Below are 23659 nucleotides of genomic sequence, written 5' to 3'. Positions count from 1 at the left end.
GAGCTACTCAGTGCGCTTACTGCCCTCTGCCGGCGAGGAGGTCTCTACCAGGACTAAAGATGGCTGCTTGTGGAAGTTCACTGTAGTGACGTCATGTACGTTGTGTGTCTGAGCCGTTACCTGTACGGGGCTGCGTTGCTATAGCGCGAGAACGTCAACAGTGCGGAGCGGAGATCACCGGGCAGATGATTGTGGTCAGCCGCAGGGCCGTGGACTGGCTCCGGTCTCTGGTAAGCGGTTACAGCTGCTTCTTCAAGGGGGTCAAACTGGGGATGCTGCTACCAGGTGACATAGAGCTCCTTAGGCCCCTTTCACACTATAAAGTTGTTCTGGTAAAAGATCCGTTGGAAAAGCCTTAAAAACGGATGTTAACCCCTTAAGGACCAGGGTTTTTTTCCACTTTCATTTTTTTCCCTCCTAACCTCTTTCATAACTCATAACTCTTTCAATTTTGCATCTAAAAATCCATATGATGGCTTATTTTTTGCGCCACCAATTCTACTTTGTAAAGATTAGTCGTTTTACCCAATAATCTAAAACGAAACGGAAAAAAAATCATTGTGGGACAAAATTGAAGAAAAAACACAATTTTGTAACTTTTGGGGGCTTCCGTTTCTACGCAGTACATTTTTCGGTAAAAATTTCACCTTCTCTTTATTCCGTTCTTATGTAGGTTTGATTTTGTCGTACTTCTGGAAAAAATCATAACTACACGCAGGAAAATTTATGTTAATTGTCATCTTCTGACCCCTATAACTTTTTTATTTTTCCGTGTATGGGGCATTATCAGGGCTCATTTTTTGCGCCGTCATCTGGTTTTTAGCGGTACCATTTTTTGTATTGATCGGACTTTTTGATCGCTTTTTATTCATTTTTTCATGATATCAAAAGTGACCAAAAATGCACTATTTTGAACTTTGGAATTTTTTTGCGCGTACGCCATTGACCGTGCAGTTTAATTAATGATATATCTTTATAATTCTGACATTTCTGCACAAGGCGATACCACATTTTATTTTATTTTTATTTACAGTTTATTTTTTTTTATTTTTTTTTTAAAGGGGGTGGGGTGATTCAAACTTTTATTAGGGAAGGGGTTAAATGATCTTTATTCACTTTTTTTTTTTTTGCAATGTTATAGCAGGGAAATCAGTGCCGCACACTATTAGCCACGGGTCCTGGCCGTTGCTAGGTCCTGGGCCCGACCCGCTATGACGTGGCCCTGCGTTATATAATGGGAGCGGACTCAGGACATACCGGTACGTCCTTGGTCCTTAAGAGGTTAAACGGACGTTACAAAATCCCATTCAAGTCTATGGGATTTTTTGATTATCCGTTATGACCCGTCATGAATAATGGACGTTATTTGTGATGGAAGAAAAAAAATGCACATGAACAAATTTTTCTTCTGTCAAATGAAAATTGTGAGTGTCAAGGGGGGCCATATGTATATTAAAAGCACTATGGGGGGGGGCAAGATATATAGCATTGCAGGGGGGGGGGGGCAGACATGTAGCCTTAATATCTAGCCCCCCAGCGCATTTATAATATGCCCCCCGCCGGCGCATTTCTCATATTATACCACCGCAGCGCTATATGTGAAAAGTATTTCTATCAGCAGCTGGCCGACCGGGTGCTGATGGTATACTTTTCACATATAGCGCTGCGGTGGCATATGTATATAGAAGCGCCAGGGGGGGGGCAGACATATAGCGTTATCTGCCCACCACAGCACTTCTATATACATATGCCACCGCAACGCTATGTATGAACATATATGGTATCACCGCGTGCGGCAATGTCCGAATTATAAAAATATATCGTAAATTAAACCGCACGGTCAATGGCGTGCACGCAAAAAAATTCCAAAGTCCAAAATAGTGCATTTTTGGTCACTTTTTATATCATGAAAAAATGAATAAAAAGCGATCAATAAGTCCGATCAATACAAAATGGTACCGCTAAAAACTTCAGATCACGGCGCAAAAAATGAGCCCTCATACCGCCCCGTATGCGGGAAAATAAAAAAGTTATAGGGGTCAGAAGATGACAATTTTAAACATATTAATTTTCCTGCATGTAGTTATGATTTTTTCCAGAAGTACGACAAAATCAAACCTATATAAGTAGGGTATCATTTTAATCGTATGGACCTACAGAATAAACATAAGGTGTCATTTTTACCGAAATATGCACCCCAAAAGTTACAAAACAGCGTTTTTGTTTCAATTTTGTCGCACAATGATTTTTTTTCCGTTTCACCGTAGATTTTTGTGTAAAATGACTGATTTCGTTATGAAGTAGAATTGGTGGGGCAAATAATAAGCAATCATACGGATTTTTAGGTGCAAAATTGAAAGAGTTATGATTTTTTAAAGGCAAGGAGCAAAAAACGGAAAAAAACCCGGTCCATAAGGAGTTAAAGGAGTACTCCGGCGCGCACTTTTTTCCTTTTATCCCGTCTGGGCTGCAAAATAAAAGAAAACGCACTTTCTCTTACCTGCCAACGAGCCCCCGGAGCTCCGGTACAGGTGTTCGGTCCCCTGGCTGTATTCTTCTTACTTCTGGTTAGCCCGGCACATCACACGGAGCTTCAGCCTATCACTGGCCGCAGCGATGTCCCGCCTCGGCCAGTGATAGGCTGAAGCTCCGTGTGATGTGCCGGGCTAACAGGAAGTAAGAAGAATACAGCCCGGGGACCAAACACCTGTACCGGAGCTCCGGGGGCTCGTTGGCAGGTAAGATAAAGTGCGTTTTCTTTTATTTTGCAGCCCGGACGGGATAACATGAAAAAAGTGCGCGAGCCGGAGTACTCCTTTAAGGGGTTAAAGGAGTACTCCAGTGGATAACTTTAAAAATTTTTTATTTTTTTTATGAACTGGTACCAGTAAATTAAACAATTTGTAAATAATTTATATTTAAAAATCTTAATCCTTCCTGTACTTATCAGCTGCTCTAGATAATCTCACTAGACATAGAGGGCACATAGCATCCTGCAGATCATCTCACCAGATAAAGTACATACAGCATCATGCAGATCATCTCACCAGACATAAAGTGCACCAAGCATCTTGCAGATTATCTCACCAGACATAAAGTGCCCATAGCACCCTGCAGATCATCTCACCAGGCATAAGGCTCACCTAGCATCCTGCAGATCAGCCTGCAGACATTTGGCCCTGGCCCCTGCTGCAGGATCTCAGCCTCTTCTTCTGGGGGCCCTGCTCCTGCTGGACTTTAGGCTGCAGTTTCAGACTCCTGGCAGTGGCATAGGAGCACACAGCCGAACACTAGGGGCCCTGGTGTACTGGTGGTGCAGCTTCCTGATTGGTCACTGAATGATCTTTTGACCTGCCTCCCTTCGCTCATGTGACCTGCCTCTCCTTCGTTGTGAGTAACTTACGATTCTCTTTGCAGCAGCTTCTGAATTAACTTCCCGGCTCTGCAGTGTTTGCTTGTAGAGCCGAAAAGTTTAATTCAGAAGTGGGACATGTGGTGGCCATCCGGGACGGTTCATATGGGATGGCAGCTGTCATGTGTGGTGCCAAGTATGAATGGAGGGCAGGAAGGAGGACAAGGGACCTCCACACCAGTGTTGATTAGGGACCTTCACTCATCGAGAGACTGAATGTGACTGCACACAAATGCTTGGCCCCCTTGCCATCGTGTTAGGGAGGGCATCCCGTTTTCTAGCAATCATTGGGGTCCCAGTGCTGCTTGTGGCTGGAATACCCCTCTAAGGCCCATTGACACTAAGGAAATGAATTCAGAGTGAAATTCTGCTTGTAGCAGCCTCTCATGGCTTTCTGTGACATTCTGCTTCTCTGTACACACTGCTGCAGAATTGTAAAACAACCTTTGGCTGTCCAGCCATGCTGGAAGTTGTAGTTATACAAAAGTTGGGAGTACCATGGTTGGAAAGACACTGACTTGGGTATTTTGTTCTTCTAGTAAGGATGTCATAGGAGAGAAGTAAAATGACAGTACACTGCAATAACCAAGTATTACAGTGTACTGTACACTCCATCAAGCAGCGCATTGGCATCGGAACCAGACGTACCTCAGGAATCAGCGAGGTCTGTCAGGCAAAGGAGCATTATAGCTTGTATTTATCACAGACAACGCTACACAGGTGTGGGGGGTCCCAGCAGTCGAACCCACTGGGATTCGACACTTGTCCCCTGTCCTGTGGATATGGGATATGTTGTTTCCATTTAAGTACCATAACTGTGACCGCAGGCTGCTTTTCCACTAGGAAGTCTGGGTGCTGTTCATGATGTATTTTATAGGGGTTTTCCAGTCTGACAAAATTACCCAGGGGCAGGGTATGGTAGGACAAGTGCAGTCATCTCTATACAAATCTATAGGTCAGTGTTCCCAACCAGGGTGCCTCCAGTCACTGATTCCGGCCTCCATTAAAAGAATTGACAAGTCAATTCTTTGGCGGAATCCTCTTGGAAATGGATTTCTGAGCGATCCTAGCACCATCATGTTCTGCCAGCGCCTGTTATTTGCAGAATGTCTGCCCCTGATTTCTTGGCGAACAATCCTCAAATTTTCCGACGTGGAAACATAGCATAATAGGAGTTGTTAAACTATTACCTAAAACAGACTACTTGGCTGCTCTTGGCTTCTAGGCCACCCCTGGCCATTGGAAGCAGGGGAGCCCTTATTCTCAAGGTGTGGGCCTTAGAGCTCCTGTATCTATCTTGTAAATATGCCATAAATGTTTGAGATGGAAATACTCCAACGCTCTTTAATTAAAGGGGTATTCCAGGCAAAAACTTTTTTTTATATATCAACTGGCTCCGGAAAGTTAAACAGATTTGTAAATTACGTCTATTAAAAAATCTTAATCCTTCCAATAGTTATTAGCTTCTGAAGTTTTCTGTCTAACTGCTCAATGATGATGTCACGTCCCGGGAGCTGTGCATGATGGGAGAATATCCCCATAGGAACTGCACAGCTCCCGGGACATGACATCCTCATTGAGCAGTTAGACAGAAAACTTCAGAAGCTAATAACTATTGGAAGGATTAAGATTTTTTAATAGAAGTAATTTACAAATCTGTTTAACTTTCCGGAGCCAGTTGATATGTAAAAAAAAAAAGTTTTTGCCTGGAATACCCCTTTAAGCACAAAAGCCCCCATTTGTGGGTGTACCCTGTGACTTGCAGATGGAGAAGAGCTAAGCTGTCTTCATGGATCCTGTGCTCCTTGCTTCCAGCTTTGTCATCTTTTATTATAATTCTGTAGGTGAGGATGGATGACGGCTGGCAAAATCCGTGCAATGTTTAACATAAATATAGCAATGAGGTCTTTTAGTGACAATATTGTTCTCTTTCTAGATTCTCCTCTGCATTGTTGTCATCTCGTGGGGCTACGTCCTGTATGCAGCAAGACAGGCAGCACTATGGCAGCTGCAGCAAAAATATCCAAACCAAGTTTTAACCTGACAGTCCAATGGTTTCACTTGGCACTTGAACTCCATGACATTATGATACAGCCGGATAAAATGAAAAAGAGAATGCCATAGTCTCCATATAACACAGCACAGCTTCCTATGGTACCCACAAAATGACGATGGGTTTGTGTCATAGATTGTTGGAATCGAAATTGACTTTTTTTTAATGCAAATATGTATGGATTTTACTTCCATTTTTCTATTAGTCTAAACTATTGAGATCAATTTAACCAATGGTATTTTTCTAAGATATAGAAAAAAATGTTTTCTAAATAAATCGCTTTTATATTTAATTTGAAAAACAACATTTCTCTGTTGTTAAATACTCTTTGGCTTATACAATTAATGTGTAAACCACCTATTCTAATATCTGGGATGTTACATGACATTTAAGTAGGTTGTCCAGCAACAGAAACAACCTGTGTATGGTTTAAAAATGTATAACAAAGCAATTTACTAATATAATGTTATTATCCAAAGTAAACAGATTACCCATTTCAGCTTTTTTTTTTTCCTGTAAGCTGTGACGTCATGTCACAGGCTGAGCAGCAGCTCAGTCCCTCCGCCTCCCTCCCTTCCCCTACTGTCAGTATGGGACTAGGAAAGCGCTTGTTTCACTGCTCATTTGCTTCATGGCTAAATCATGTGCCATTTAGCATATATATATATATATTTAGGGCTGCACGATATGGGAAAAATGTGCGATTGCAATTTTGGTCCTAAATCTTGCGATTGCGATATAATAAAAAAAATTGGTGAAATCCCCCCATTTCATGTCCAATCGCCTCCATTTCACATCTACCTACCCATTTTATGCCCACCGCCTATTTCACATTCTCCCCACCTTGTCACACACCCCCTTTGTCCGTTCTCCTCCCCCTTGTCACAACCCCCCTGTCACATTCTACCCCCCCTTGTCACATTCTCCTCCCCCCCCTTGTCACATCCTCCCCCCTTCTGTCACATTCCCCCCAACCCCCCTCCCGTCACATTCGGGCGGATTTCAAATCTTCGGCAGGACCCGGGAAACCTAGTGTATTACTGCAGTACAAGACCTTTCCCCATCAGCCAATCACTGGCTTGTTGTTGTGAAACTACTACTCCCAGCATGCCCGGACAGGCTTTGCCGGTCCTGGCATGCTAAGAGTTGTAGTTTTGCAACAACTGGAGGCACCCTGGTTGGGAAACACTGACTTTTAGTATTTTAAATTAGTTTTTACCTGCTCTGGCCGGCCCCGGGAGCCAGCCTGAGCAGATAATCGCATGTTTTCCCGGGGGGCCGTATCGCCATATCGCAAAAAACAAAAATCGCGATTCGATTGCTTTTGCGATATATCGTGCAGCCCTAATAAATATAAATAAATATATATATATATATATATAATTTTTTTTTTTTTTTTTTTTGTACATTCATCAATGTTGGTGTTGGTAGATGTTTTTTGTAGATCGCGTTGGTTGGTCTAAATTTAATTGCACCAAATTCACCATACTTGTACAAGGCACATGATACATTTTTTGCAAAGTTCTAAATCTCCACACAGTTCTATTTGTAGACCTGAGCTGCACCTCACAGGAAAAATGGACACAGGGATTTTGTTCTATTGCTATGAGGCCAGGATTCCATTGAGGTTTTTTGTCCACCAGCAAAAATGCTTGAAAAACTGTCCTCCATTTTGGCACTTTTTTTTGAGTTTTTGGAAACAGTCATTTTTGCACACTGTGGCAATTTTTTCACGGCCTTCAGGGTACCACTCCATGGGCTGGATGCAGAGCACCCGGCCCACAGAGTGTGAGGAGTGATGTATAGCATATACAGGGTGCAGAGCATCACTACTTGCCTCCGCCTGCTGTATAGTATACAGGGGTGCATAGTGTACCTATGTATACTATACAGGAGCCCAGCAAGGAAAGAGTTAACCCACACTGCTGCTGAGCACTTCTGGGTTAAGTCTTTGTGCGCTATCCTGTATATATAGATGACTGTATAAACAGCATACAGTAGGCACACATCAACAATTGGCGGCTCCCTGTTTAGGAACACACTGCAGTATGGCCGCACTCCCCCGGGGAGAGCGCCAAAAATGTAATAACCTTTTTTTTCTTCTCAATTCAGATACGTGAATGCGGAGGACTACGTCAGATTCGTTGGATTGCGATGATGACCAGCATTTTTTAAATTTCAATAAAAGGGTTAACGAGGGCTGTGGGGGAGTGTTTTTTTAAAAATAAGATTTTTTATTTTTTCAATGTGTCATGTTTTTTATAATTGAATTTTTAGGCTTAATAGTGGAAGCAGCCTTGTAGACGGAATCCATTACTAAGCCATGGCTTATCATTATCCCCAAAAACAGCTAGCGCTAACCCCTAAATATTACCCCGGTACCCACTGCCACAAGGCTGCCCGGAAGAGCCAGTGCCAACAGGCCTGGAGCGTCAAATATGGCACTTCTGGGCCTACGCTGGTGTTATTTAGGCTGGGGAAGGCTGTTGCTGCTCAGTTGGTATCTGGCTGATACTGAAATTATAGGCAACCACAGGTTTTTAATTATTTATGTTAAAAAAAAAAACGCATAGGGTTTCCCCTATTTTTCAGTATCAGCCAGATACCAACCAAGCAGAAACAGCTTGACGTTACCAGGGTGGGCGAGGATTATTGTTACTGGCTCTCCCCAGACTGTTATCGCCTAGGCCCAGGAGCGCCATATTTGACGCTCCGGGCCTGTAAGTACAGTCTCTTCCTGGCACCCCTGGGGCTGTGGGAACCGGGGTAATAATTGGAGGTTAGCGCTAGCTTAGTAATGGATTCCCTCTACAAGAGAGCTTCCACTACTAATCCTGAAAATTCAATTATAAAAAACACAACACATAGAGAAAAAAAATGTATTTAAAAAAACACTCCCCCCCCCACAGCCCTCGTTAACCCTTTTATTGGAAAAAAAAATGCTGGTCATCGTCGAAGTCCACCGAATCTGACATAGTCCTCCTCATTCACGTATCTGAAATGAGAAGAGAAAAACACGAAAAATGGGCTAGTACATTTTTATGCTTTCCCCTGGGAGAGCGCACATAATGCATTGTGCTCCTAAGCAGGGAGCCTCCAATTGTTGCTAAACTACAACTCCCATCATGGGGTTCTGTAGTTAAACAACAGCTGGAGTCTCCCTGTTTGGGAACACCCTGCCAGAAAGGTTGTTCCTATCATGCAAAACTCATAATGAGAACAGAGTCAGGCCTGGACTGTGTAGCTCTACCCCTTAACCTCTTCAGGACGCTGGGCGTATGCATACGCCCTGCATCCCGAATCCTTAAAGGGGTACTCCGGTGAAAACCTTTTTTCTTTTAAATCAACTGGTGGCAGAAAGTTAAACATATTTGTAAATTACTTCTATTAAAAAAATCTTAATCTTCCTGTACTTATTAGCTACTGAATACTACAGAGGAAATTCTTTTCTTTTTGGAATGCTCTCTGCTGACGTTATTATAATAATAACACTTTATTGTTGTCCTTAGTGGGATTTGAACCCAAGTCCCCAGCACTGCAAGGCAGCAGTGCTGACCACTGAGCCACCATGCTGCCCTTAGCATAGATCTGCTATGCACAGTTGCTAAAATGCACAGAGATGTCAGCAGAGAGCACTGTATTCGTGATGTCATCAGTGTTCAAAAAGAAAGGAATTTCCTCTGTAGCATTCAGCAGCTAAGTACTGGAAGGATTAAGATTTTTTAATAGAAGTAATTTACAAATATGTTTAACTTTCTGCCACCAGTTGATTTAAGGACGTGGGGTGTATGCATACGCCCGTGGGAATTCCGGTCCCTGCCGCTAGCCGGTTGGGGACCGGACCGGGATGCCTGCTGAAATCATTCAGCAGGCATCCCCCCCCCCCCATGTCGGTGATCACAGACATGCGATTTTCTGCTATTCTGAGCTGATCGGGTCTCTGGTGACCTGATCACCCGTAAAATAGGGATAATCGCAGCTGTCAGGGACAGCCCTGCTCATCCTGAGGGCTAGGAGCAAGGACCAATGGCAGCGCAGGACAGTGGGTTGTACTGACAGTACAACTCTCAGCATGCCTAGACTACCCAGGCATGCTGGGAGTTGTAGTTCTGTAACATCTGTCCCTTCAGATTTTGCAATTTTCATGACATTTTTTTAAATTGCGGCTCTACTTTGAAGCCCTCTAATTTTTTCAAAAAGCAAAAATATGTCCATTTTATGATGCCAACATAAAGTGGACATATTGTATTTGTGAAGAAAAATAAAATGTATTGGGAATATCCATTTTCCTTACAAGTAGAGATGAGCGAACTTACAGTAAATTCGATTCGTCACGAACTTCTCGGCTCGACGGTTGCTGGCTTTTCCTGCATAAATTAGTTCAGCTTTCCGGTGCTCCCGTGGGCTGGAAAAGGTGGATACAGTCCTAGGAGACTCTTTCCTAGGACTGTATCCACCTTTTCCAGCCCACCGGAGCACCTGAAAGCTGAACTAATTTATACAGGAAAAGTAAGCAACCGCCGAGCTGAGAAGTTCGTGACGAATCGAATTTACTGTAAGTTCGCTCATCTCTAGTAGAGAGCTTCAAAGTTAGAATAATGCAAAATTTACATGAAATTTGGGGATTTTTCACCAAAAAAGGATGCAAGTAATGCCGAAAATTTACCACCAAAGTAAAGTAGAATGTCACGAAAAAACTCTCAGAATCAGAATATTCGGTAAAAGCATTTTCGAGTTATTAATTCGTAAAGCGACGGTGGTCAGAATTGCGAAAAAGGGCTCAGTCCTTAAGGTGAAAAAGGGCTGCGTCCTTAAGGGGTTAATGATGTCATCACTAGCAGTAAAGGTCGCAGGGGTCTCAGAAGAGACCTCCTTTCAATCTGTCCCTCTGCCCTTGGACTACTACTCCCATCATGGAACAGAGTCTGTCCCATGATGGGAGTAGTTGTAGTACCGCAGCGCTGAGGGATGGCACTTGCAGCAGGACTTTTAGGACTACTCCTCCCATCATGGACTGACTCTGTCCATGATGGGAGTAGTAGTCCAGGGGCTGAGGGGCAGATCACAGCGGATCATTCTCCAGAGACCCGCTGCAATCTGAATTTATCAAGTTAACATGCAGGCGGCACATGCCGCTCCACTGCGCTCCCCGCCAGCTCCAGGAGGGGAATACTGTATACAGCTGTCACTATTCATATTCCCTGCCGCCGGGAGATGGGAGATCTGATTGGTAAAAAGCTATTCACCAATCAGTTAATAAATGTGGATCGCAGCGGGTCTCAGGACAATGATCCGCTGCGATCTGCCCCTCAGCCCCTGGACTAGAACTAGTAGTATATATGTATTAGTATAAGTAGTAGTCCTAAAAGCAGCCCGCAGCTCTGCGGTACTACAACTACTCCCATCATGGGACAGACTCATGTCCCATAATGGGAGTAATTGTAGTTTAGCATCCCCCGGCTGTCTTGGTAGGACACTTTTAGGTGGTGTATGTTTGTGCAAAAAAATACACTTCTAAATTTTTTTTGCACAAATAATAAATACAGCTCCACTGCAAAAAGTAGTGTAAGGTGCACCAAACAGACAACTTTGAAAGATTTTCTACCAAAAATTGCGCAAAACAATGTGCAAAAGACGCAATTGCGCAAAATTTGCAGGGACTTTTAGAACATTAAAGTGGTGTAAAGCCAATGATAAATTTCCCCCTATGTGTGTAAATGTGTGTGTATGTTCCAGCATCACGTCCAAACGGCTAAAGATATTAACATGAAACTTGGCACACATGTTACTTATATGTCAACAACAAACATAGGATAGGTGATTTAACCCTTACTCACCCCCATTTGCCAGGGTCAGGTTTTTGTTTAAAGTCCCATACAAGTCTATGGGAAATATATGTTACTGCATAACTTCCAAACAACTTGAGATATTTCGATAATACTTTGTCACATGTTACTTATAGGTCCACTTAAAATATAGGATAGTTAATTTAACCCTTAACTACCCCCATTTGTGAGGGTCAGGGTTTTTGTTTAAAGTCCAATGCAAATCAATGGGAAATGTATGTTCCAGCATAACTTCCGTACGGCTGGAGATATTTTGATAATACTTTGTCACATCTTACTTATGTCAAATAAAAATATATAAATAGTTAAATTAACCCCTAACCTACCCCTATATGTGAAGGATGGGGTTTTTGCTTCAAGTCCCATGCAAGTATATAGGACTTATGGTACCTTACTTCGCAAGCTCCGCTCTGAATCCTGGTGAATGTGTTAGTCGGGCTGGCAAGTCACACCCTCCACGCATTCTATGCCCCATCTTGCAAAGACACGCTCAACCTTTAAGCCACACCCCTTTTATTTTCAGCTTACAATATCTTTACCACAACGCAGCCCCAGCTGAGGATGGGATATGCATACGGACAAGATATGAGGATGGGATATCGGGACGGAATATGAATAGGGACAGGATATGAGGATGGAATATGGGGACGGCATATGAGGTCAAGATATGAAGACAGGATATGAGGTCGGGATATGAGGAGGGTATATGGGGTCAGGATATTAGGACAAAAGCTTCCTCATTTGTTGCTTTTCTTTCCCTACAAGGGTAAGGTAGGAAAAACCGGGCCGCGCCAGGTATTCAGCTAGTGAGCTATAAAACCATCCCTTTACTTCACATTACTGCGGACCCATGTTCACACATCGGAATTTCCGTGCTGGATTCCGCATTGGAATCTGGCACAGAGATTCTGCTGCTCTGTGCACATGGCAGAATTTCCGTGACAGATTTTTCCAGCACAGAAATTCCATTTTCCATGTCCACACAAAGAATGAACACATTCATTCTTTGTGTGAAGTCCACACGGAATGCATAGTTGTCTATGAGACAGCGCATATTATGCAGGTGCCCATACTCTGGAATGACCGCATGGAATTCTCTGTGCGGACATTCCGGCTTGTGAACATGGGCTAAGGGAATGGATGGGAGGGAAGGGGAACGGAGTACAGAAAGAAACAGGTGAAATTAATGATTTTGGATGATAACACCTTGTTAGTAGTAGTTTTATACACTTGACACTATACACAGGTTGTTTCTTCACTGGACAATTCCTTTAAGACCAATGCCTTCAGTTGCCTAAATATGCATAGCAAAATTTCACCTGTGCCAAATTATACGGCCTTGTGCACACTGAGCAAATTCTGCTATTAATTTCCAAGAGGAAATTCCAAATGAAATCTGCTTGCAGAAGCCTCCTATTGATTTCCATGAGATTCTGCTGCTCTTTGAATATGTTTGAAGTTCTGTAGTGAAACGTCTGACGCGGATACAGATTCTGCTGAAGAAACGTATTTATTCTAATGGGGGGGTTAACCAGCTTAAACCCATTTCTTGAACAGAACTTTAATTTCAGACTCCTGTCTTTTTTTCAACCTTATAAACCATTTGTGTGGAAAGTAAAGGCCGATTCTGCTTCCTTGAGGCATTCCTCAAGGAATTTTTCCTGACGGAATTTGCTTAGTGTGCACCACTAAGGCTAGGTTCACACTACGGAATTTCCGCCTGCAATTATGCTTTGAAATTGCAGGCAGAAATTCCACTTACTAAAATGTATAGTATAGTGAATGGGTTTCCGTTCACAAATTCACACTTCGGAATTTGTGAACGGAAAATCCACTTGAAAATTTCCACCTGAAGAATGGCGTTGCTCATTCTTCAGGTGGAAATACTCACAGAACACATTGCAGTCTATCGGAGACTGCAGTGTCCGCGCGGTCCTAGCGCCGACTGATTTAGTCGGTCCTGGCCGCACTCGGAATCTGCGGGCGGAAATTTTCTGTCCGGAGATTCTGCAGTGTGAACCTAGAGTAAAAGGGAGCTTGCCCTCTGTGTTGGCACACTCCTAGTGATGTACTTAAAGGGGGATAGCTGTATAAATCAGTTCAGTACCAAAGACAAGCTTAGTTCTTAAACTGAACCACACAGTCTGTCCCCCAGAAGCATGTCACTAGACAAGAAGGGAAGCGTCCTTTCTGTGTTGAAAGAAACATGAAAGTGGTGCTGAGAAACAAACATAGCCGCACATCAACAATTTGTATTTTGAGCTACTTGTTAGTATACATTTTACATGAAAAAGTACAAGCCCACTCGTCATGTCAAGGCCACCTAGTCAGAATCAGTCCCTACCCAATGGGGCACTGTCAGATTCAAAAACTTTTTATATGTTGTACATCTTGGCAAAACATTTAACCTTTCTAATATACTTCATAAGAAAATGTTATTTCTTTTTTATAGAAATCATGGCTTATAAAATCATTACTTTCTCCAAGCTGAAGCACAGGCATAGACAAAGTCCAGTAAGTGAGGGTGGGCTAGCACTCCTTTGTGCTCTCTCCTGTCTGATAGAACTCCTCTGTGCTCTCTCCTGTCTGATAGAACTCCTCTGTGCTCTCTCCTGTCTGATAGCACTCCTCTGTGCTCTCTCCTGTCTGATAGCACCCCCATGTGCTCTCTCCTGTCTGATAGGACCCCCCTGTGCTCTCTGTCTGATAGGACCCCTCTGTGCTCTCTCCTGTCCGATGGCACTCCTCTGTGATCTATCCTGTCTGATGGCACTCCTCTGTGCTCTCTCCTGACTGATGGCACTCCTCTGTGCTCTCTCCTGTCTGATAGGACCCCCATGTGCTCTCTCCTGTCTGATAGCACTCCTCTGTGCTCTCTCCTGTCTGATAGGAAATGAATGAGATGCGGGCCGTGGCGTTGGAAACGATTAAAGGAAAACTGTCAGATGCAGTGCACAGAGCCCCGCCTGTCAGATGCAGTGCACAGAGCCCCGCCTGTCAGATGCAGTGCACAGAGCCCCGCCAGTCAGATGCAGTGCACAGAGCCCCGCCAGTCAGATGCAGTGCACAGAGCCCCGCCAGTCAGATGCAGTGCACAGAGCCCCGTCTGTCCTCAGTCACATGCAGCAGATTTGTTGCAAACATTTCTGTGACTGCAAATCACAGAAAAGGAATGGGATTGTTTTGGTGCAAAGCACAAACATTTCTACAAACCCCATTAAAAGGTTATCTGGGAGCAGGAAAGGTATGATCTTCCCCCACTCTCAACACTTCTGCCTCAGTATTGTCTTCCCAGGTGGGAAGTATTGCCATCATCACATGTTGGCGAAACCGAGGTCACATTTGGTGACCAATGACTGCACTATGGTGAATTAAAATAAAACAAAAAAACTACTTACCAATTTCCTAAAGCTCCCATGCTGTTCCCCCACAGCTCTCAGTTTAGAGACCACCAGAAATGACACGTTGTATTGACAAGTAACAAAAGCAGCAGTCAAATGGGTCATCATGTCATTGCTTGAGGTCAGTGACCTGCTGAGAATCAGGTATGCATTGGCAATTGTATACATAGACCCCATTACCAGATAGAGGTCAAAGGTATAATTCGGGTGGTTTCCATTTACTTGCTGTATAGAATAGCACAGCAGGAGTATACTGTGTGTTATATGTTTTTATTGTTATTATTATTATTATTTTTTTTATATGGGGCAGCATCTGGAGGGGGAGGGTTCACTATTTTAACCAAACTATGGCTACTGATCCACATATTAAGTATATTAAAGTTTTTTTACATTTTAAGATAGCCGAATATACTCCTATGCACCAAATTAGTACATGCAGATTTGACAGCGTTGCTCACCCTTGGCACTGCAATTCAGCAATAGAATACCCATGATCAAGATCTTAAAATCTCAGGCATGCCCTTTACTGCGCAAATTTTCTGTTACACATTGATGGGGTTTTCTAGTCTCTGTTTTCACAAAGGTTAGTATACGTCCAGAATTAACAATAAATGATGGGGGTCTTAAAATAAAATATACTCATGAAGTACAATTCTAATCTTTTATTTTATGATAATATTAAAGACTTTTTTTTACATTTTTCTTTGAAACAAGATGACTACAAATATTTAGTGGTGATGTCCACTGCTTGCTTCCTCAAGGGGTGGGACGACTTGTCCAGTTTCTTGGATAACATCACCCTAAAAAAGACAGACAGGATGTTATACAGATCTATATACATGCTAATAGAAAGGACTGTAGCCACAATTTCTGCTTGGTGATGTTTACCTGTAATGTCTGCAATCACCTCAGACATCAGCTATTGCGATGCAGAATTTCATTGTAGAATTCCGCACGGACATTTCGCTGTAGCAGAGTCCCATTGATTTCATGGCAGAATTTCCACAGCTAAAACACCTGCCACCATGTGCAGCAGAATCCCATTGAAACCAATGGGACTCTGCTACAGCGGAATATCCGTGCGGAATTCTTCTAAGAAATTCTGCATTGCAATAACTGATGTCATAAGGATTCCGGAGTCCGCAGATTGAATAGGCAAATCTATTCTTTCTGCAGATTCCACATGGAAATACACTGTTGTCTATGAGATGGTGCAATTCCAAGCGATCCTAGCGCCCATGGCTTCAGCTGTCAGTTAAATGTAAAGAAATTTTCCATGCGGACATCCACCATGTGAACATAGTCAGCTGTTACTGCTGGAGAAAAAGCCGGTGAGACTTGAAGTACATTGGACCTTTAATGTAATGCAAAGTAAAAATCATGATTCTTATACAGTGTGCAAACAAGGAATATACGGCTGAAAATTAAGTGATAGGCTACACAAACAATCCAGTGATCATTCATGTAGCCTTGCACACCTAATCTACTAGATCATCGCTCAGATCAGCATTAGTCTAAGGTCGGGCAGAATTTCTGCACTGAATTTATAGCCAATTCACTTCAATGAAATTCCAGTGCAGAAATTCTGCCCTGTGAACATAGCCTAAAGCTCTCCTTCACACTAAGGAAATTCTGCCCTGTGAACATAGCCTAAAGCTCTCCTTCACACTAAGGAAATTCTGCTTGCAGCAGCCTTTCATTGATCTGCTACTTAGTTCACATGTCAGACGACGTTCCGTAGCTGAACTTTCGACAAGGAATTGGATTCCAACTGAAGATTAAATATGTTCATGTTCTTTGGGTGGAATCTGCCAGAACAGTCCTGTTGGTCAGTGGTACAGTTTATATATGTGGTAGATTGCTGTGGACATAAGCTATATAACTGGAATCATCTCGGCTTCATGCAGGAAGATTGCGGATCCACTGTAATGTGAACACACCCTAATAATCGGATAAACACGTAGACTGAATACTTGCCTTGAATATTTGTATCAATGGACATATTGTGGTGAAATGAGCAGATCAGAACCACAGCACCACACCATGACAACATATCAGTTAACAACAGCATGTTGACTTTTTGTACATGGTGCAGGTTAACCCCTTGTCGCAAAACAGCATTTATAATCGGTGCAGAAGCACGGCATGGGTATGAAGCAAGCTCAGGACCTAAGCTTGCATCATACCCGCTTGTCCCGGCTGCTATCAGCAGCCAGGACCCATGGCTAATGCCTGGCATCACCGATTAAGCAGATGTCCTTCATTAACCCTTTAGACGCCACAATCAAAGATGATCATGGCGCCTAAAAAAGCCATAAACTACTGTAGGTAGCTGATAGGGACCATCGCAAAATCGTGGGGAAATTGTCCTGATCAGCTGTATGGACGGAAGGAAGTCTCTTACTTTCTTCCTCGCTGTCCGATCGGTGCTCCAATGCTGCAGCCAGCTACTGCAGGCAATAGCAATCGAGCACTGATAACATTGATCAATGACTTCCTATGGAGAATCATTGATCAGTGTATGCAATCTGAAGATTGCATGTAATAGTCTCCTATGGGAACTAAAAAATGTTAGTGTTTATTAAAAAAAAAAAAAGTATAAAATCACCCCTTTCCCATTTATAACCCCTTAAGGACATGCTGCAGCGAGTAACTTCGCAAATAGCGCCATGCATTAACGGCGCAGCTATACAGCTGAATGCAAGGTGGGTCCCAGTGGCTGTCAGCAGCCACGGACCCACCGGTAATGGTGGACATCAGCGATCGCGCTGATGTCCGCCATTATCCCCTCAGATGCCGTGATGAATACAGTGCAGCACTTTAAATGACTGATCTGATCACCCCCGACACTGCCGCAGGGGATAAGATCAGCCAAGATGGCGGATGGAAGTCCCCTTACCTGCCTCCACTGCTCTCCTGGGGTCTTCCAGCAGACCAGAGCAGAAGATCGCCGATAATACTAATCAGTGCTATGCCTATGCATAGTACTGAACAGTATTACTAATATGATGATTGCTATAAATAGTCCCCTATGGGGACAAAAAAAAAAGTGTAAAATGAATGTAAAAAAAAGTTATAGGATCAGAAAAAGGACAATTTTAAACATACTAGTTTTCATACAAAAATGTATACTTTTTTTAAATACTAAAATAAAACAAAACCTATATAAATTCGGTATCATTCTAATTGTATGGACCTACAGAATAGATATAACATGTCATTTATACCGAAAAGTAGATTTTGTTATGAACTGATTGATGTCATTACAAGGTACAGTTGGTGGCTCAAAAAACAAGCCCTAATATGGGTCTGTAAGTAGAAGATAGAAAATTGAAAGCGTTACGGATTTTAGAAGACGAAGAGGAAAAAACAAACGTAAAAAAAAATTTAAAAAAATGTCCTTAAAGGGTAGCTCCCACCATCACTTTTTTTCTTTTTTCTGTCCCTGCCTATTACCCATCTATCCCTAACCCCCTCCCTGCCTTTAATTTTTTTTTTTTTTTTTTTTTTTACATATTAAATGCATTTTTTTCTGCCTGGTAGTGTACTCACTACCAGGCAGACTTCCCCAGCAGGCACCACGTCAGCAGTTCACCTATACAGGGCGCCTCCAGCTGTTTCCCCACTGCAACTCCCAGCATACCCTGACATCTATTGGCTGTCAGGGCATGCTGGGAGTTGTAGTGGGGAAACAACTGGAGGCGCCCTGTATAGCTGAAAACAGTATCTGTGATCGCTGTGCACATCCCGCTGCGCAGCCCGCAACCCCCCCATCGTGCCGCTCAACTCACTCACCACCCCCCCTTAGTTCACCTATTCAGTGTCCCTCCAGCTGTTTCCCCCACTACAACTCCCAGCTTGCCCAGACATCTATTGGCTGTCATGGCATGCTGGGAGTTTTAGTGGGGAAACAACTGGAGGCATACTGTATAGGTGAATGGCCGCACATCCCGCTCCCGCCGCGCAGCCGCAACCCCCCTGGCCCCGCTCAACACACTACACACTTTAATGTACGCCCTCAGTTTACACAGGCGTTCTGGAAATAAACATACAAGACAGATGTGACTGCATAAACAGAAAAGTGTACTTACAGGGTACAGCCGTGGTTTCTGAAACACAGCAGCATATGGGGTTGTCTGAAACAAAATATATAAAACATTAGTTTGATAATTGTTTGTTGTACATTACACATATCACTCAAGTAAAAACAGATGTAAGACAGCTGCAGTCATATTTGATTTCATGAAAACATTGCTCAAGTAGTGTAATTCTCTTCCACAATAGCATAAGAAAGACAAATCCTATCCAAAATGTAGAAACTGGATCCAAAATCCAGGAGCCAGAAGTGGTGTCACACTCCTACCACAGCATAGGCCTAGGTTCATATTACAATGAGTGCATATTATATAAAAAATAATAATAATGCCTGTGAAGGTGGCAAGCTGCTTTGCATATTCCTTTTCCCAGAAAGCTTGCGAAGTGCTAATTGCCTACTTTGAATGTCTGTACACCAGGAGTGGTGCCGTCTACATAAGGAGAATACTCATCCCCTTTTCATAGATATATTTATTTATTATTAATTCATTAATTTATTATTATTATTTTTATGGTTGTCAATTAAGAAAAAAACATACCTTGAAATAAAAAATTATGAGGCGTCACCAACTGTAGTTAATAGTGGCGGCAAAGATGGTAGCAGTAATATGACATATTATGATCACTGAAGTGTCTTTTACTAGTTTAAGAACAAAAGGAAAAGCGCTCCTAGTGTGACAACGTAACATATATGGTGTGAGATTCAAAAGCAATATTGCTCACCGAGTAGAGTTGTACTGCGACCAAGTACAACTATGGTGTAAGCGTGGAATAAACCCTTGATGGGCGAAGCTCGGCAGCCGCTCCTGGGAACACAGGTGAAGCACTCAGACGGATCCCTCCAAGGAACAGCACAGGATAGAGCAGGCGCACACAACTCCAAAAGGTAAAAACGGTTTCATTTACCCGGCATGCCTTGTGTGCGCCTGCTCTATCCTGTGCTGTTCCTTGGAGGGATCCGTCTGAGTGCTTTACTAGTGTAAGGGAATCTATCAGCTCCGTAGGAGAAATAAGGTATAGTTTGTTTTATCGAACTATACCTTTGGTTTCAGTAAATTCAGTTTCTAAATTTTCCTGCTAAACAGTCCCTGCAGAACACCTCCTCCCTGCCCTGCTTTCCCCGATTGATGAACAGCGCTCTGTGTCGGACCTGTACAATCAATCATATAGGGCAAGATAGAGAGGTGGCATGCCGCAGCAGTTCTGCCCTGCATTTCTGACCTTTTTTTTTTTTTTTTAATCAACAGGTGCCAGAAAGTTAAAAAGATTTGTAAATTACTTCTGTCTAAAAAATCTTAACCCTTCCAGTACTTAGCTGCTGTAAGTTCCAGAGGAAGTTCTTTCCTATGTTCTTTTTTTTTTCTAGGGGAGTACCCCTTTAATAAGTTTAGAAATGTCACAGGAGCAGTCTCTTGGGTCTTATAGCAATATATATATATATATATATATATATATATATATATATATATATATATATATATATATATATATATATATATATATATATATATATAATGCATTTCTGGTGCTGTACACACCCTGTACACTTGACAGTTCCTCACTTCCACAAATGACTTTGTGTTATATCAGGTATTATAGATCAAGGGGGAGATTTATCAAAACCTGTGTATACGGAGAGTGGTGCAGTTGCCCATAGCAACCAGATTGCTTCTTTCATTTTAAAAAGGCCTCTCAAAAATTTAAGAAGCGATCTGACCCGTTGCTATGGGCCCACAGGTTTTGATAACTTTCCCCCAAAGATTTTTCCTATGTGTACCTCTGGATGTCAACTCAGCTAGGAAAGTTAAGTGGAGTTACACTATAAGGCTATGTTCTCACAGTTTTTCAGAATGTATTTTTTATTTTTTTTTGCATATCACAAACCAACATATATTCTGAAAAATGTGTGCAATGCCCAATTAAATATCTATGAACACGTTTGACGATGCCTACAGATAATTGATATTGCAAATGTGGGGTTAAAACCACATGAGGCTGAGTACACATGGATTTCACAACAAACCTGCAATTTCCAGTCAGACTCTGCAGATTTTACCACTGCTATACTGAAAGTGGTAACATCTCTGGTGGAAATCCAAAACAGACTAAGGGTGCGTTCACACACTATTACTAGCAGTGGGTTGCCCGCTGCAGGAATCCCGCTGCGAGTTACGCTTCCATTGATTTAAATGGGTCCACAGAGAGTCCACAATAGTGTCAGATTTGTGGACTGTCCGCAGACCCATTCAAATGAATGGCAGCGTAACTCACAGCGGGTTTCCCGCAGCAGGAAACTTGTTGCTAGTTACTAGCGTGTGAATGTATCCTGAAAAACAACAGCAGGATCCTATTCTGGCACGGAAAATGTTTGAGGCACGTTATTGTGATTACAAACATCCAATTGCCTGCCCTAGAAATTCAAGTCAGATTTTATGTCCGATTCACATCACCTTTATCGTCTCTGCCACATATGTCAGGATACTTTAAAAAAAGGTTTCAAACACATACCATGGCATGTCTGAGCAATATATATATATATATATATATATGCAGACTCAGGGATGTGGAATTCCTATCGCCTGACGCCTGGGACATGACATTCCGGGCAAGTGAATTTTGCTGACATCTAGCCCGCTTTGGACTAGTAGAGCCGGTCAGACAACGGCGACGCTTAGGGTGTATGGAGCAGGCTCCTGACTCGAGCACGCTGAATACCATTGGGTATGTTTACATGTACTATACAGTGATCCCTCAACTTACAATGTCCTCAACATACAATAGTTTCAACATACAATGATCTTTTCTGGACCATTGTAAGTTGAAACCAGACTCAATATACAATACTACAGACAGTCTAGACCTGTGAAACGTGTCAGTGACTGGAAGAACCGACCAATCAGAATGGGCATTCACTGGTAAAACCCCTGTATTACTGAAGTGCATGCACTGACTGGTGTCTGGTAGAGCCCCCTACAGTACAGGGAGGTATTACATGTTCTGTACTCTTTACCTGTACCAGGGTTACCTGCAACTTTGGACACCAGGTAAGGGCGGCTCCATGTTACTTTTTTTTAGGACATTGCGTGTTCTGTACAGGACCCAGAAGAAGATCCTGTCCTGTACATAGACCAGTGTTTCCCAAGCAGGGTGCCCCCAGCTTTTGCAAAACTACAACTCCCAGCATGCCCGGACAGCCTTTGGCTGTCCGGGCATGCTGGTAGTTGTAGTTTTGCAACAGCTAGAGGCTCCCTGCTTGGGAAACACTGATATAGACAGTGATTTACAGCTCCCAGCAGATCTTTCTTACTTTTATTTATTTATATATATAAAGGACTTGCTTTATCTATATTAGTTATCTACTTATTTTTCTTTAATTCTCACTTTTTCCAATTTTTGGATGACATTTTGGTGCCTTTAGAACCAATTACCAGGTTTCCATAGAGTTCTGGTCTCAACATCCAATGGTTTCAACATCCAATGGTCGTCTCAGAACCAATTAACATTGTAACTTGAGGGACCACTGTATAAGCTCTGCTATTTAGTTGAGTAAGGTATCTGCAGCATATACAGTATGTGTAAATATACCCCTCCTAGGTGGATCCTGAGGGCACATTCACACATACTGCATATATCAATATAAATAATAACAGCATAAAATCTGCAGCATATACACAAAGCGTGAACATACCCTGACAAATGTTAGAGACCGCAGACACGTAGGTTCGCGCTAACATAGGCGCTCTATTCAGGATCTGCCGAGACAACGCAGATCCTCACTACTGGGGTGTGAACGATGAAGCGCAGCAGCGAGCACATTACCTGCAGGTGGTACTTCACAAAGTAATGGACGATCCAAGCTGGTATGAGAATTTTGGTCACCGCCTGTACACCAATATTATACGTCCTGAATGTCTGTAAAGAAATAATACGCACAACAGTCAACATGGGCAAATAGTGCCAGGCTAGGGCAACATGAAGCTGGTAGTGGTGGCCACAAGAATCATGGAACCTGGAATCGCTTTCCTAGTCTTTCCCATCCAGTGTGTCTCGAGCTGTTGCAACACTACAACTCCCAGCACACTGTGAGTTGTAGTTCTGCAACAGCTGGAGGCACACGAATGAAAGACCGTTCTAGAGGGCACTAAAGGGCATATAACAAGGTTATGGGCATGAGATCACGTACGTAGCTTTTCCATAGAGAGGGCTTCTGCAGGAAGTTGGCCCAGAACCTGTCCACGGCATTCAGCTTCTTCTGGGGCAGGACGGGCTCCCGCGGGCTCAGCTCCTGGTCCTTCAGCCATTTCCTACGGAGCGCTCTCAGCTGCTGCTGCCGAAGCTGTGCGTCTACCGGACTGACCGACATGTCTGCCCTGCCTGACAGCCCAAACCCGGTGCCCTCTTCTGCTGTGACACTGCGCTGCCTTCCAGAGGGCACACAACGGCTTCGGCGGCGCACAACTATGACGTCACCTACATACAGGGTGTACGTTGGCTCCCCCTGCTGATCGTTAGCTGATATTACGGTAGTAAATGAGCCATGTTGGAATCCTGACACAGGTACGGGACTGGGTGCTGCAACTGTCATGTATTGGGAGAAGTGTCATATAATGGTAGAAACTGTACAAAGTGCTATTTTATGCCTGGTAAGCAGCTAAATAAAATAAATAACAGAATTGCCATTTGTGTATTTCCTCAAAAAAAAAAAAAACTATTACTAAATTATAGGTTGCAAAAATGGTGAAGCGTTGAAAATTTGCAGCAAATATCATTAGAGGAATAAACTAAATAACATTAACTAATAAAAGATTTAAAGGGGTACTCCACCAGAAAACATTTTTTTTTTTTTTAAATA

At 42.9% G+C, this 23659-nt stretch overlaps 2 protein-coding genes across 3 annotated transcripts; one reads left to right on the top strand and one right to left on the bottom strand.

Moving 5' to 3' along the window:
- Window positions 1-34: 34 nt before the first annotated feature.
- SMIM27 (small integral membrane protein 27) lies at window positions 35-15350 on the top strand. 2 transcript variants are annotated; one of them, XM_056519561.1, is made up of 4 exons: window positions 169-285; window positions 5349-5587; window positions 13764-13825; window positions 14202-15350. In XM_056519561.1, exons 2-4 carry the CDS (start codon window positions 5578-5580, stop codon window positions 14559-14561), a joined length of 432 nt encoding a protein of 143 aa, XP_056375536.1. In that variant the 5' UTR covers window positions 169-285; window positions 5349-5577; the 3' UTR covers window positions 14562-15350. The 2 variants fall into 2 exon arrangements, with proteins under 2 accessions (XP_056375541.1, XP_056375536.1); XM_056519566.1 differs by lacking the exons at window positions 13764-13825; window positions 14202-15350 and having other exon boundaries at window positions 35-230; window positions 5349-5495.
- A 9-nt stretch (window positions 15351-15359) lies between these two features.
- NDUFB6 (NADH:ubiquinone oxidoreductase subunit B6) lies at window positions 15360-23271 on the bottom strand. The gene is made up of 4 exons (XM_056519579.1): window positions 22991-23271; window positions 22627-22719; window positions 18804-18848; window positions 15360-15512 (listed from the first exon to the last, which is right to left on the bottom strand). The coding sequence occupies exons 1-4, from the start codon at window positions 23168-23170 to the stop codon at window positions 15441-15443; spliced, it is 390 nt and encodes a 129-aa protein (XP_056375554.1). The 5' UTR covers window positions 23171-23271; the 3' UTR covers window positions 15360-15440.
- Between the last annotated feature and the right edge of the window lie 388 nt (window positions 23272-23659).

The sequence above is a fragment of the Hyla sarda genome, chromosome 1 (assembly GCF_029499605.1).
Source record: "Hyla sarda isolate aHylSar1 chromosome 1, aHylSar1.hap1, whole genome shotgun sequence".
NCBI classification, from domain to species: Eukaryota; Metazoa; Chordata; class Amphibia; order Anura; family Hylidae; genus Hyla; species Hyla sarda.
This window is presented reverse-complemented; position numbering and strand designations above follow the sequence as displayed.